Source organism: Ptychodera flava, chromosome 2 (genome assembly GCF_041260155.1).
Source record: "Ptychodera flava strain L36383 chromosome 2, AS_Pfla_20210202, whole genome shotgun sequence".
Lineage (NCBI taxonomy): Eukaryota > Metazoa > Hemichordata > Enteropneusta > Ptychoderidae > Ptychodera > Ptychodera flava.
This window is the reverse complement of record NC_091929.1, coordinates 19,157,505-19,171,126: the sequence shown is the minus strand read 5'-3', so window position 1 is coordinate 19,171,126 and position 13,622 is coordinate 19,157,505. Positions and strand designations below refer to the sequence as shown.

The 13,622-nt window shown below is 37.9% G+C and overlaps 1 protein-coding gene across 3 annotated transcripts; it reads right to left on the bottom strand.

Annotated features, from left to right (window-relative positions):
• Positions 1–4,168: 4,168 nt before the first annotated feature.
• LOC139116157 (uncharacterized) lies at positions 4,169–11,046 on the bottom strand. Of its 3 annotated transcripts, XM_070678723.1 has the most exons (6): positions 10,842–11,046; positions 10,522–10,549; positions 7,552–7,979; positions 6,755–6,996; positions 5,960–6,250; positions 4,169–4,722 (listed from the first exon to the last, which is right to left on the bottom strand). In XM_070678723.1, exons 1-3 carry the CDS (start codon positions 10,902–10,904, stop codon positions 7,789–7,791), a joined length of 282 nt encoding a protein of 93 aa, XP_070534824.1. In that variant the 5' UTR covers positions 10,905–11,046; the 3' UTR covers positions 4,169–4,722; positions 5,960–6,250; positions 6,755–6,996; positions 7,552–7,788. The 3 variants fall into 3 exon arrangements, with proteins under 3 accessions (XP_070534824.1, XP_070534808.1, XP_070534815.1); XM_070678707.1 differs by lacking the exon at positions 10,842–11,046 and having other exon boundaries at positions 10,522–10,719; XM_070678714.1 differs by lacking the exons at positions 10,522–10,549; positions 10,842–11,046.
• Between the last annotated feature and the right edge of the window lie 2,576 nt (positions 11,047–13,622).

The following is a 13,622-nucleotide window of genomic DNA, read 5'->3' as shown; positions in this document are numbered from 1 at the left end:
TGGTGGAAAGAGTCCTTTGGGAATGTTTGAGCATAGTGTTTCACTTTCGAGCCGCATACTACCTTAAAACTGATACCACAGAAACCAGTACTAAGTATGAAATCGCTTGTCCCATCGTAATGGTTTAAAGTTATGCTCTACGACTAGACTTAAACCATGAATTATCTGTCATGATGACATAGCATTGCCGAGCGAAGCTATCGAGAGGGAGCTTTAACCTGCTTCACTCTTATCAAGATGCATTGCTAATCGTATCTTTAAACTGTAACTTTTGGTGTATTTTACAGCATCTGTGTTCTTTTTGTCAAAAAAGTTACTTGTTTCACACTCAAAGTCATTTCGAAAGGCCTCGTGTTCTGACCCACTGTTTATGATTCAACTTGTCAACATAAGCCGTGCGTGTGCAGTGTGCAATGTCATTGTTGACAGCGGCAATTGAGTCCGAACCGGCATTCATTTGCCAATAACAACATTCACAATGTATTGCCTAGGAAAGGTTAACGCTTGGTATTTCAACGTTCTTCAGATAGAAGAAGATGTATTCAATTAAGATAGAACGCTCCTCGGGGACAGAAATTCAAATTTTATCAATTCTCTTGTGATCCATTACTTGTAGGAGTTCATTTTAAAACTCTTAGTGAAAGCAAACAATTAACCGGCTGAGTTTTTCGTAAATCGAAAATTTTATTTTTCATCATAGAGTTAACACAGGAATAGCGGCCATTTTGAATTTCAAATATCGGGAAATATTAGGTAATCTGTTGTCCCTCAGGTATTAAATTTTGCACGGTAACCCTGATTTTTGTTCTTGCTTTGGTAACAGAATTATCAAAACTTTCATTATGGAAAGTTTGAGCAAAATTTTATGTCTTTCATACTTTCGAGACGCATATTACCTTTATAAAACAGAAGTAACGAGAGCGTATCAAAAGTTATCGCCAATGTCGAAATGCACACGCTCGAGTAGAGGAGGGAGTTGGTTGTTCAACGAAATGACCACAATTCAAGATAACTGTACACGGTACAAACTGAAAAATGCGAATGAGAAAATAGTTCTTACTGCATGAGCTTTAAAATGAGCCGTACAAGTGGTATACCAGGATGATTTTGGAAAACAATTGAGAGTCCTAGTTACAGTCACGTGTGATCTATTCTACGCTAATAGACGTGTGCACATATGCTAGAGAAAACAGGCATATGTACACACGTCTATGGGCGCATAGTCCGAGAGCGGAATAGAGCGATCACAAGTGACTGTGGTCCTTGTCTCTATCCACCAGGCGCATTACTTTGTTGACTGGCTGGAGACGTCATCTGCTCAGTTTCCGTTGTCATGGACTGGTTGTTTGCTGCCCTGTCGGGGGTGATGCATCAGTGTTTTTACTGATATTAATCTTGGTTTAGCCCTGCGTACAGGTCTGTGTGTTCCCGGCGTTATACGGCCTCCACCTCAGCCCTGCAAAGGTCTATGGAGATAACTGGCGACTCTGCGGTCCGGATCCGGACCGCAACGAAAAAAACGGTCTTTTTCGGCCGAAATTCTACTCTATCGGGGCAAAATCCTTTCCCTGCCTACATTTACCTCCTAACCGACCCCAGAAAAGATGCGATTAACTTCTCCTAACGTCCAAAACCGCTCGTTTTCTGAAACATAACGTACTCAACAAGTTGTTTACCCATGGATATCGCCATTTTGAATCTCGCCATTTATCTCTGTGGACCGTTGCAGGGCTGTGGTGGAGGCCATATAACGCCGGGAACACACAGACCTGTTCGCAGGGCTAATCTTGGTTGTGCAGGTTGTTGAGAGTTGTAATGCCCGTCTTTGCTTCGCACTGTCAGCAGAGTTCAACGTTCACAGAAGTGGTAGGTATTGATGATAAGGGTATTAGCTTTGTAGCTTCTACAAATTAGGAGACAGAGGTGCCGCTGACTTGATCTGCACTCGATTCAGTCTTACCATACCTCAGGTTGTTTCAACTGTGCACGACCTTCACTCATCATGGTGGATGACCTGCCCATATGTCCATGGTTTACCTCTCAAGTGTGGTGGGGGTTATACGTCAATATCAGTCCTGTGCTGTTTTGTGCCTGTGTTTATAACAATTGACTGTGTTTTACGAATTCTGACCTAGTAATATTGGATTATGGATGAGTATGATGGTGATTTTTTCATTTCCATAGAAATACCTGTCTAAAGTGTTCACTTTCTTCTTCAAAAGTATTTTCTCTACAAATTTAAACCAACATGATGTTTTATAAATAAGATAGTAATCAATATAAGAATGTTTAAAGTGACAGTAGCTCTACCATTTGATGATATTTTAAAACTATTCTTGTTCTGTGTGCCACTTGCAATTTCTTGTTCTACCCCTCGCCCAAGCGTGTTGAAACACAGCGTCTATATGTGTAGAATGCACTGTCAAATACCTATCGTTGTTTACATTTGAATTCTAGTCCGTACCAGAATTCACTTAATAACAATGACAACACAGCCTACACATTGTAGGCTGAGTTGACAAGCTGAATACTGCGTATCTCAACATGCTGTGAGAAGTAGAACCAGAAACTGTTGTTTACATTAAAAGTCACATCTGAACTGAATGTGCTGGTTTACAACAGGTTCATTACATAGTAGTACGCTTTATGGAACAATCAGATATCTGCCAGATCATCATATATAGTAGGTTCCATCAACTTTCGCTCAGTACTCTCTAAATTAAATCACTCATTGCAAAACTTCATTAAATATGGAAATGAGCTGTTTATTAACTTGACACTGCGAAAAGCTTCATCTGACAATTAGATGTCTATCAGATCAACGTCTGTAGCACGTTTCAAATTTAATGCTGTAATTTCTGAGTAATATGACTAAGTCCAGAGTTCATTAAATATGCAAATAACCCTCCATTAACTTGACACTGCTGAGTGCTTCACGCGACAACTAGATATTTATTAGATCAATATCTCTAGCAGGTTTCACCAAATTTGGTGCAATAATTTCAGAGTTATATCACTAATTAAAGCGTTTATGAAATATGCAAATGAACGCTTAACTTCACACAATTATATGCTTTTCAACATAGTCAGATATTTGCTGGGTCAGTGTCTGCAGCAGATTTCATCAAATTTGGTACAGTTATTTCGGAGTTATATGACTAATCACAAATCTTCATTGAAAATGCGAATTAGCTATTTATTAACTTGACATTACCCAATGCTTCTCAGTAAAATCAGATATCTATCAGATCAATATTTGTAGCAGGTATCATCACATTTGTTGTAGGAATTTCTGAGTTATATCACTAATTACAAAAGTTCCCTAAATATGCAAATGAGCAGATAATTGACATGACACTCACAGTATCATCATAATGTTCTGAGATTGTCATCTGTGAAAGGTTTTACGAAATTTTGTGCAGTATTTCTTTATTTATGTCGACACTGTCATTACTGTCTCCATAGGAATGCATTAAATGAAAAACATATTCATAACTTCATTAATGTGCAAACCAAACTAACCAAAATCTAATCGGTTCTTGCCATTAGCATCTGGTAAGGCAAAAAAAATTATTTGTGCTGTTCCGATAACATCGTTTTCAAAAAATAGGGTAGGTAGGTCGGCAGGATTTTTTTCCCCCAAAATATTTTCATTTTAAAATACGCATCTTTCTAGGGTTCAGGGCGGTCAAACAATGGCAACAACATTTCCAGAAAAATGTATCATAGATATAAAAGGAAAAAAAAAAAAAGATATCCTCGTTCAAGCAAAAATCAAATGCCAAGTAACGAACGCGTCATTTTACGTTTTTTTTTCTTTCTTTTTTTACTTCCGTGTTTACGTAGTTTAGGGTCGGCAGGTAAAAAAGGGATGGGTCGGGTTATCGGAACAACACAACTTTTTGTTCGACCTAACTGTCTACCAAATCTGACTTGAATCCGTTCAGGCGAATTTGAGTCATCGTGTAAACAGACAGACACGCTCACATACACGGGCAGATAGACAGACATCGCTACGACATTAGCTCACGTGTGTGAGAACGTGAGTTACTAATGAAAAAAAATCGCAAAAAGTTACAGCTATCGGCCATGAAAGGCAAAGTACAAAAACAAACCAGTATTTAAAACTATCTGATTTTTGTAAGACTGAGGTACGACATGACGACCATTGGCAGGGATAAGATGCAACTTTAATAGGATAATGTGATATTTAGTGCCATAATATGACGTAAATTACAGACCACAGCGGTAAAAATGGCATGCAGTGCCTCCTTCATGGCAAGTTAAAAAGCTAATTTTGCGAGATTTTTGACATCGACCCATCTTCTATAAATAACTTAGTGAAAAGAAAGACTACTTAAATCAACGATTGTGATAACCCTTGGTGAAAGACACACTCATAATTCATATGGTCCCGGTTGCTCGGCAAGGTCATTTCAGGCAGTTTTTTTCTTCCAACAGCTGTGTTCATTTTAAAGGCGTTTAATAACTCGTTTATGATTTTTCACACGTTTGTATGTACTGGTGTTATGATAAGATCTTGGTGCAAATATTTATGAGCCTTAGGTAACTATTCCCAAATTGAGCAGACAATAAAGCATTTGAATAGAGCCTAATTAATTGCATGAATTAGATATAATACTGGTTGCATCCAGCATTGAAAATTGTCCATATGGTCGTCTCAAATTTCTCAAACATCCGTTCTTTTCCTCTCACTCACAACTGCAATGAAAAAGACACAATGGAAATCTTGGGATCATTTGAGCTTCAGAAAATGTTATGTGGCATCATATCGAATTGCCGCTTAGTGCTTTCAAGTTTAAAAGATTTTGTCAGTCACACACACGATGGTTTTACCACTACATAATTTCGCAGATACAGTTAGATTAGAAAATAGATAGATATTTTCTGTTTTTTTTCAAAACAATTTACTTTGTCAGAGTTTCGGCGGAGAAAGCATGCTTCTACAATTCTACTCTTATCTAACTTCTGGCTACATGAATAGTAAACACGATTGGAACTAAATTGGGATAATTGGATTGGCAGAATTTCTCAAGAATTTCAGAAAATTTCTCTAATTTTACACCATATTTGCTTACCGTCTTTAAAATTTTATACACAATTTACGATACTGTTTAAATCTTATGAGTAAGAATCAGTGAATGATAGTATCTAATGCAATATTGTTCAAAACCTGTGAACAGTATTCACATTTGAATGAAAATATGAGAGTTTGTCTGTAGTTTCTTCATTACTGAAACACTAGTAATAATGTCAGTTTGTCATTTTTCCTCGACCAAAATGAAGCTTTTCGATTAATTAACAGTTAAGTCAGTCAGGGTCTTTTAAAATGTGCCCTGACTCAATTTTATGTTTATGAAGCCTTAAATTCATGAAAAAGTCAGGGGCATTTAAAATGTGCCCTGACTCAAAATACGTCAATTAGAGAAATTTTAAGCATTTTGTCTCGTTTCTTCGGTACATTTACACAAAAATGAGCTTATTTTCATAAAAATGAATCCGATGAAAGAGGTATGCAATAATCGTTGTGTTTTCGTTGTTTTGTCCGATGAGAACAATATTTCAAATTTTACACTATTTTATCATTTTGTAACATTTCAGCTGTAAAAATTTTGATTTCGTTACATTTTCCAAATAATTATTCTCATCCAATTTTCCCAAATTAGTTCCAATCGTGTTAGTATTTGATTTTTGACAAAGCCAGAAAAATCAGAAAGGCTGCACAACAATTTCTAGCAATTTTCGTCAAACACGTTTTGGTTTTCACCGAAGCCTCCAACAATCAAATAGTCCATGAATAGAGATCTCTCACCTATTGTAGAGTATTTCGAAGTGATTAGATTTAGTGAAGACTTATTTGATTCATCTGGACGCGCCAGGTTCATAAAAGCGCCATTGCTTCAGCAGACACAATGAGTAATTATCATTATTAACACACCTTCCTGGGATCACCCAGCTCTCTGCAAACTCAGTTGTGTTGAAAGTCCTGGTACCATCAGACTTGACAAGGTCATGACCTCTAACTGAGCTTCCGTCTCCCAGCATGCCACACAGCTTCCCAGACAAGTCATAGTTGCCGATGGATACTGAGGCTTCGTGTTTCTTTCCGATCCAAGTCAGAGCCAGGTCGGCTTCCTTTAGATGTAGGTTCACACTATGGCCGTCAGCCTCAATATGTCCATGGTTGTCTCCGATAAAAATTGCTTTCATGAACTTGGCGACCATCGACCTGAAGTATAGAAGACGCAGATAAAATGCCTCACAGCGTTGTATAAGAACAATCCCTTGTTACAAACCCTGAACTAGCTTTCGGGTCGAAATTACTCAGTGGCAATGAAGAAGTTATTTAACAGCTTGGGAAAGACAAGCAACATTTTTTCGCGTTCAAAATGTTGACGTTATTTGTGAATCATTCATACTTCCCACCAAGAATTCCACATTTTCTGTTTTCAGTATCAAGATGTGAGTAAATGTTTTGGCAAAAGTTCTGCTTTTTACGGGCTTGTTTTGACTTCTACATTTTTATCCCCGCCACACTAGCTGTGGTGGCGGGATTAAAAACGTAAAAGTCACAACCAGCCCATAAAAGGCAACAATCCCGTCCGAACACACCACAGCTATCGACCAATAGCTAAAACGGATTATGTACCAAACATATACAGCTAAATGTACATTAAATGAAATATTTCGTCAATGTTATCTGGTTTATAAATGTCGGTGCATTTTCACTTACAAGAATAGAGTTATCCTCCAGAAACGTGTAAGTATTTCCTCCCTTTACTCTGGCAGTCACTTCTACCATCCTGGTTGGGGAATCAATCTGATACGGGTCGCGCCTACGAAAGGCTGCAGAGATGTCAAAAGAGGGCGCACTCGTCCGACAGTCTCTCACAAGGGTATACCTGCAGCGCCCTTGGAAATTGAATTTCGTACCACTGAACGTACGCATGTGTGGATCGCCCCAGCCACCGCCGCCTTGAATTGGAATTAAAGATTGAAATTATGTTAATCACTGTATTAGTGTAAATGGTAATCAACGTCAACCGTGTAACGTACACCTGATATTCATCATATCGCCTTGAAACAAAGCTACAAAAGCAAAGATAGTAAAACAAGGCAGCAAGGGCTAATAGTTGCAAAAATTTTAATAAACCACGAATCGCAACATCAAATACTGAGGGAATTCATTTTTCGTTGGTGACAAGGGTGGTCAACAATATTTGAATTTATGATCGATTTTGGGGAGTATAAATGTTTACAAATTGCAAAAATTGTGACTCGGTCATGGTTATAAAAGATAGATAGCTGGATGGATGGATAGATAGCAAATGCAGAGATAGATACGTGGAAACATACAGACACACACACATACATACATACATACATACATACATACATACATACATACATACATACATACATACATACATACATACATACATACATACATACATACATACATACATACATACATACAGACAGACAGACATACATACATACATACATACACAGAAACGACAGTGTACTCACATTTGCGTACTTTAAAGCTTCCTTTGTTGTTCGGATTGGCGCCTTCTGTGTTATCTACCCAATCGATGGTATAATCGACTGCATTAGACCCAACTACAAAGCTTTCAGACCCCGCTGGGGCTCCAGCATTGATGGTTTTATCGGCTATTTGCTTGCCAGTATCTGTTTCACTAATCTTGACCGTTACAGATGCAGTTGGCGTATCGATGCCAGAGATTGTAACCCTTATTTGTTTTGTCACACAAGTGTCCCACTCGGCGCTGACCGACAAGTTATCGTTGTCGTCATCGTCGTCATCGTCGTCTCATCATCATCATCATCATCATCGTCGTCATCATCATCATCATCATCATCATCGTCGTCGTCGTCGTCATCATCGTCGTCGTCGTCGTTGTCGTCGTCGTCGTCATCGTCGTCGTTGTCGAAACCTACATAGAAATTAGAAAACCACTTGTAAATGAGAAATATCGCCACTGTTATTCAAAACTTGAATTCTCATCACTTTTTATTTGTTTTTCTCATTGGATTATTCTCAAAATTTTAAAGTTTTTGGACAAGATTTGTAATTAAAGAGCGATTAGTACAGGGAAGGCTTATAGAGATTTAAGATATCAACACATGTTCTATACTAGACGGTTATCAGAAATGAACGTGCTGAAAAAATTTGTGTGTACTGTAATATTTCTTTCCATATATATTAAGACTAATTCAATTTCTGTTTTATACGTCCTCTTTATCAATGTTTGAGGTCTAAGTATATTCCAAGTTATTTTCACCAAATCCCGTCTCATCAAATTTTTGCGCAGTCTATCAAAATGTGTATTTCTTTGCCTTGAAAATACATCCTGGGACATTCACTGACACAACCGCAATGTAATACTTTAAAGTCTTTGGTAGATTCATTTTGAATAGGCGTCCTTCTCTTTGGATTTTGTCATCAGCTATGTAACACTTTCAGGCCAGTGTTGAAGCTCATATGTTGTATCACGATTGATATCTTCTGTTGCTGGGTTATAGGCACGTTTTAATGTTGCAATGTATGAAACACCGTAGCTGTATTAGGTGGTGCATTTAACATAATGGCAGGACCACACCACATATCGGAAAGACTGCACCACATAATGGAAAGACTGCACCACATATGGAAAGACTACACCATATAATGGAAAGACTACACCACATTATGGAAAAACTACACCACATAATGGAAATACTACGCCACATAATGGAAAAACTACACCACATAATGGAAAGACTACGCCAAATAATGGAAAAACTACACCACATAATGGAAAGACTGCACCACATAATGGAAAGACTACACCACATAATGGAAAGACTACGCCACATAATGAAAAGACTACGCCACATAATGGAATAACTGCATATAATGGCAAGTTAATATGACGTAATGGAAAAACTTAAGAACATAATCACGTCAATACGACAAAGTGCAAAGACTACATGGCATATTGCCAAAACTGCATCACATAATGGAAGGAACACATAACATAACGCTTGCACTACATCACATAATTTAATGCACGGCCTACGACAGTTAGGGCGTTCCATAGCAATGCAACATTTTTAAGATATTGTAAGATATTGTTGTTTGACTAGGAAAACCACCCAGCTCAAGCTGCTAGCTAACACAAAGACATATACACAGAGAGAGAGACATACAGACATATACGTAGAGAGCCTTAGAGACAAAAACACATATTGAATGTTTTTCCTCAAATACAAAATCGATATATGTGTATATTAGGGTTTTTCTCCGTGCATGTCTCTAAACATTTTTGAAAACGTCGAAGAATTACCTCCGCTCTGTTTGGGCCGAAACGCCATTTCATTTCCCATGGAATATATATCACACACAAGCACGGCGTTTTTCTCTCAAAATGATCGAAGTCGGAGTCAAATTTCTGCGAATGTTTTTTTTAGAGATTTCACTTTTCCGAAAAGTGCCGAGTGATGGATGAGAAAATAACGTAAAACAAAATTGCTGGTTTGGTTCATATAATCTCACATTCCAATTAATATTGAGATAAACTTACACAAACTCTCGCACTTAATTTCTTTTATGACAATAACCTCAAATGGACCTTTGCCAGGAAAAAAATGTTTTGTTTTGCAATTTCGAGTAAAATAACCTTTCTATGTAAAATTTCAGAATCTCGACTTTTTAAAGTACTACTGTATTCATGCATTTCCCCGTAGTGTCTATGAGAAACACGGCTTTAACATCGCCTCTTATAAGAAAGAATGATCAAATTTGATAATTCGTTTTTTCCATCAGCCAACACTTATGATTATCGATATCGAATTTATTTTCAAGAACTTGTGAACGTGGTCATGCTGGTCTAAGGTCAGTTTAATCGTATTCGGAATTGTATTACAGAGTGAAGTGATACTGAAGTGTTGCGCGCTAAAACAAAACCTGTACGGTGACAGACGATGTTTTGTGCATTTTAGGTCTCCAGTATGTAGTACATGCAATGCTGTGCCGATTGACAGGCAATAGCTCCTTCAAGCTTGATTCAGAGTACCAGGGAGTCGCACGGTGAAATTTTAATAGATTTTTGAATCTTTTGAGTATCCAAACTATTGAATATGCCTCTGTAGCAACTTTGTCTTCCACTTGAAACACAGAATAGCAAACAAAGCAGACAAAGGCAAAATAATACAAAGACAGACAAGGGTGACAAACCAACAGCAGGAGCAGAACGATATCGTGTGGCCGAAAAATGCGAACCTTTGCATGAATAATCACATGTGAATAATCACATCAACATGTTTTTCGCCATTATCTTTTCTAAGTTCATGACAGGACTGTTTGTAACGGTAAATCGTCCCGTTTTTCCGTCAACGTCGTGTCATTTCTCCTTCTTCTGAAATTAAATACATTTCTGAGAATGTATGCATCTATAGTTGAGAAAAATGGCAGACAGTTAATGTTGATTCTCTTACCTCCTTTTTGGTTTTCCGGTCCCTTCTTCTGTGTAGAAACAAACGGTAGCATAAAAAAGAACAGTTTGAAGAAATAAGAACATTGTTTCACTTTTATTTTGGCCAGCATGTGCAGAACTACAATTTATGAGTTTGGAAGGAGGAAATGTGATCCCTGTAGGATTGACCTGAGCTAAGAAGTTATAAATCACAGTGACAAATTGGCTTTATTGTATACAGATGCTTTTTGCAAGATACCGAATGGGCTGATTGACTCTTCAGAGATCAATTTCTAAAGACAATTTGCTTGGAAACAAATCTTATCTTTTCATCTTACTTACCATGCCTTCCCCTACGGACGCCAACGCAATCGAAAAAAGGACGATAATTAAAAGTGGCGACATCTTCAAAACTCGTATCTTCAACACACCTCTGAAACGGCAATTCTTCTTTAGTGAGCAAGGTGTGATAAAAAGTCCCTTGATCTGACAATCTGGCAGAGAACAGTTTTAGCACAGGCAGGAAAATCGCCTTAAATTCACTCTTGAGAGCCACGTGCCGATGGTGACGTGGTATGAAGGCGACAGTATCAACCGGTTCTATTGGACAATAGTTAATGCTTCTAATTTGAATTCTGCAATGTCAAATCGTGCCACGTCGAAATTGGAAACCAACCAATAAAAAGTGTGAACATATTATGTTTTAAGTAATCCTTGAATGAGAAATTCCGAAACACAATACAAAGTCAGAAGAATGTATATTCCTATTACATTGGAATTCCAATGATGATATGAAAATTCTCCTTACTGGACAGACTTTTACTGTCTTATATCATGTATATTATCTGCACCACCGGACAAGAAAACAGAAACAAAGACAAACAACATCGACCCTAGCACACACAAATAACGAGATATGGTAAGATAGATACTAATGAAAAGAGACACAAAATAAAACGAGCCTTTTTAAACACCCTAAGTCAGTGGTTTCATATTTGTCGTAGTTGCTAAAACGCCAAAAAAGTCATATGAAGCGAACTCAGTCTCTAGTATACATTTTATGATATTGTGAACGTATAGTCATATTTAAACTGTAACACACCTCATCCGCAGTCTGTATTCTAATTCGCCAATTGATAGTCACTTGGGATGCGTTCTTTTTGTGCTGATCCACGTAAACGACGTCATCAGGCATCATTCGTTTGAACTTTTGCCTGCCAGGCATCAGTTCTGAAAAATGATGCCCGCTGACGTCAAAAACGATATTTGACGCGAACGCGGACCGGAATGTAAACAAAGATGTCGTCTGCGGCCGATTGAAACGATAATCCAGAAATTTCTTGGTTTATCCTACTTCCTGAAGAAGAATTGAATGCTTTGGTTTCCAACAAGGACTCGATACGGACATAAACTACAAACCAAAGGTGAATTGAACGTTTTGCAGAAGTATTGCGGTCGTTTTAGGAAAACTTTTTCTTACGGAACCACTCAAACATATTACATCATAGACCTACATACGACAAGTTTTGTGTATAGTACGTTCTTATGCATGGCTACGGATGAGGTGTGTTACAAAACACATATTGACTGGCATGAGGGCAACAGCATACGTCTTTAACCCCTCGGGCCTGTGAGTCACCCCCAAAAACAGACTGTTTCCCTCGACCTACGGCCTCGGGAAACAGTCTGTTTTTGGGGGTGACTCACAGTCCCTCGGGGTACAGACGTATGCTGTTGCCCTCATAGCCAGTCAATAACTGAAAATGTTCCCATGTTTCATTTGTCTGTAAATTTACACTTTTCTCTAACATTATTGTCATGAGTTTGCAATTTCATTGTAAGCAAAGGGAAAGCAGCTCCACTCATCTTTCATATATTGGTTGTTTGCGTTTAATGTATGGTAGTGTATATTTTGTTTCACTGTCTTGTGTATAGAACGGATTAGTGACAGCGAGACACAGTTGTAATCTGCCTGTCAATACAGACTGTACCCCAGAGTGAAGAGAATGCGTACTACACCTGCTACACTACGATCCTTTCATTCTATGTTTCGAAAGTTTGCCAGACTTTCTTCATCAGTCGTCTCAAGTTCATCTTCAGTGGATAAATTGTGTGGTATATTGGCAGATTGTATGTATTCCTATGTTGTCCCAGTGGAGGTTTGTTCTTTTATTCTGGAAGCTAGGATGTCTAATTTTGTTCTATTGTGTTCAAGGTCGTGTTGAACTCGTATTGTGTTTACTACATTGAGAGATAGAGATATGTGGTCTCCATCATGTTTTATGTTGTGCGTTTCTGTCAAAGTTTTGTATTTTTTCAGTGTGTTGTCTATTGTAAACTTTGTGTGGAATCACCAGTTGTCGACTTCATTATGAGGCATTTTTATGTAACCATTAGTATATAGAATGTCGTTTCGCTTCCTTTATGTAAAGGTGTGATTGGTATCTCACCGTTTTCTGATAGTGTTGTTGATGACATGCCTTGGACATGAGATGTATAATGTATTCTATGTTTTTTAAGGGGAAATTCAGATGAATTCGAAACTGTTATTTGTATCGATATTGATTTTGCTTTGTTCTCGTGTAATGCGAAATTTTTGTTGCCATGATATGCATAATATGTTTCTCTTTTTCCATGTCATCTTATGATGTTGACTTCCTCTGTTTATTAAGCAATTTGATGTGTCTTATGTTTGTTATGTTTGTTTGTAGTGTACATTTTGGTATTGATGCATGGCACAGTGTTGATACTGTTTAACTGTCCCTTTTGAGTATGTATTGGCCTTTAAAACGATCGTTTGGTATTGTGATTCTTGTTTGGCCCATCTTGTATCCAGTGTGTACACACGTTGTTCACAACGTTTGCTGTTGCTGGAGTGTTATGCAGCTTCTTGTGGATTCATTGCATGGGCTAGAACCTTGTCTTGTTCTTTTTCGCTCACCTATTTACCGAACGTCTTCAATCTGTTGTACAGGTCTTTTACTGTTCGTCTTCGTGTAAACTTGTGTCCTTCGTTCTCGGAGAGTGTGGGGTTACCGTGACCATCGCTTACTATGAAAATGTAACCGTTACGTTCTTATTATCGTTTTTGCGTTGAGGTTGTCGTTGGCTGTTATTCCTTTC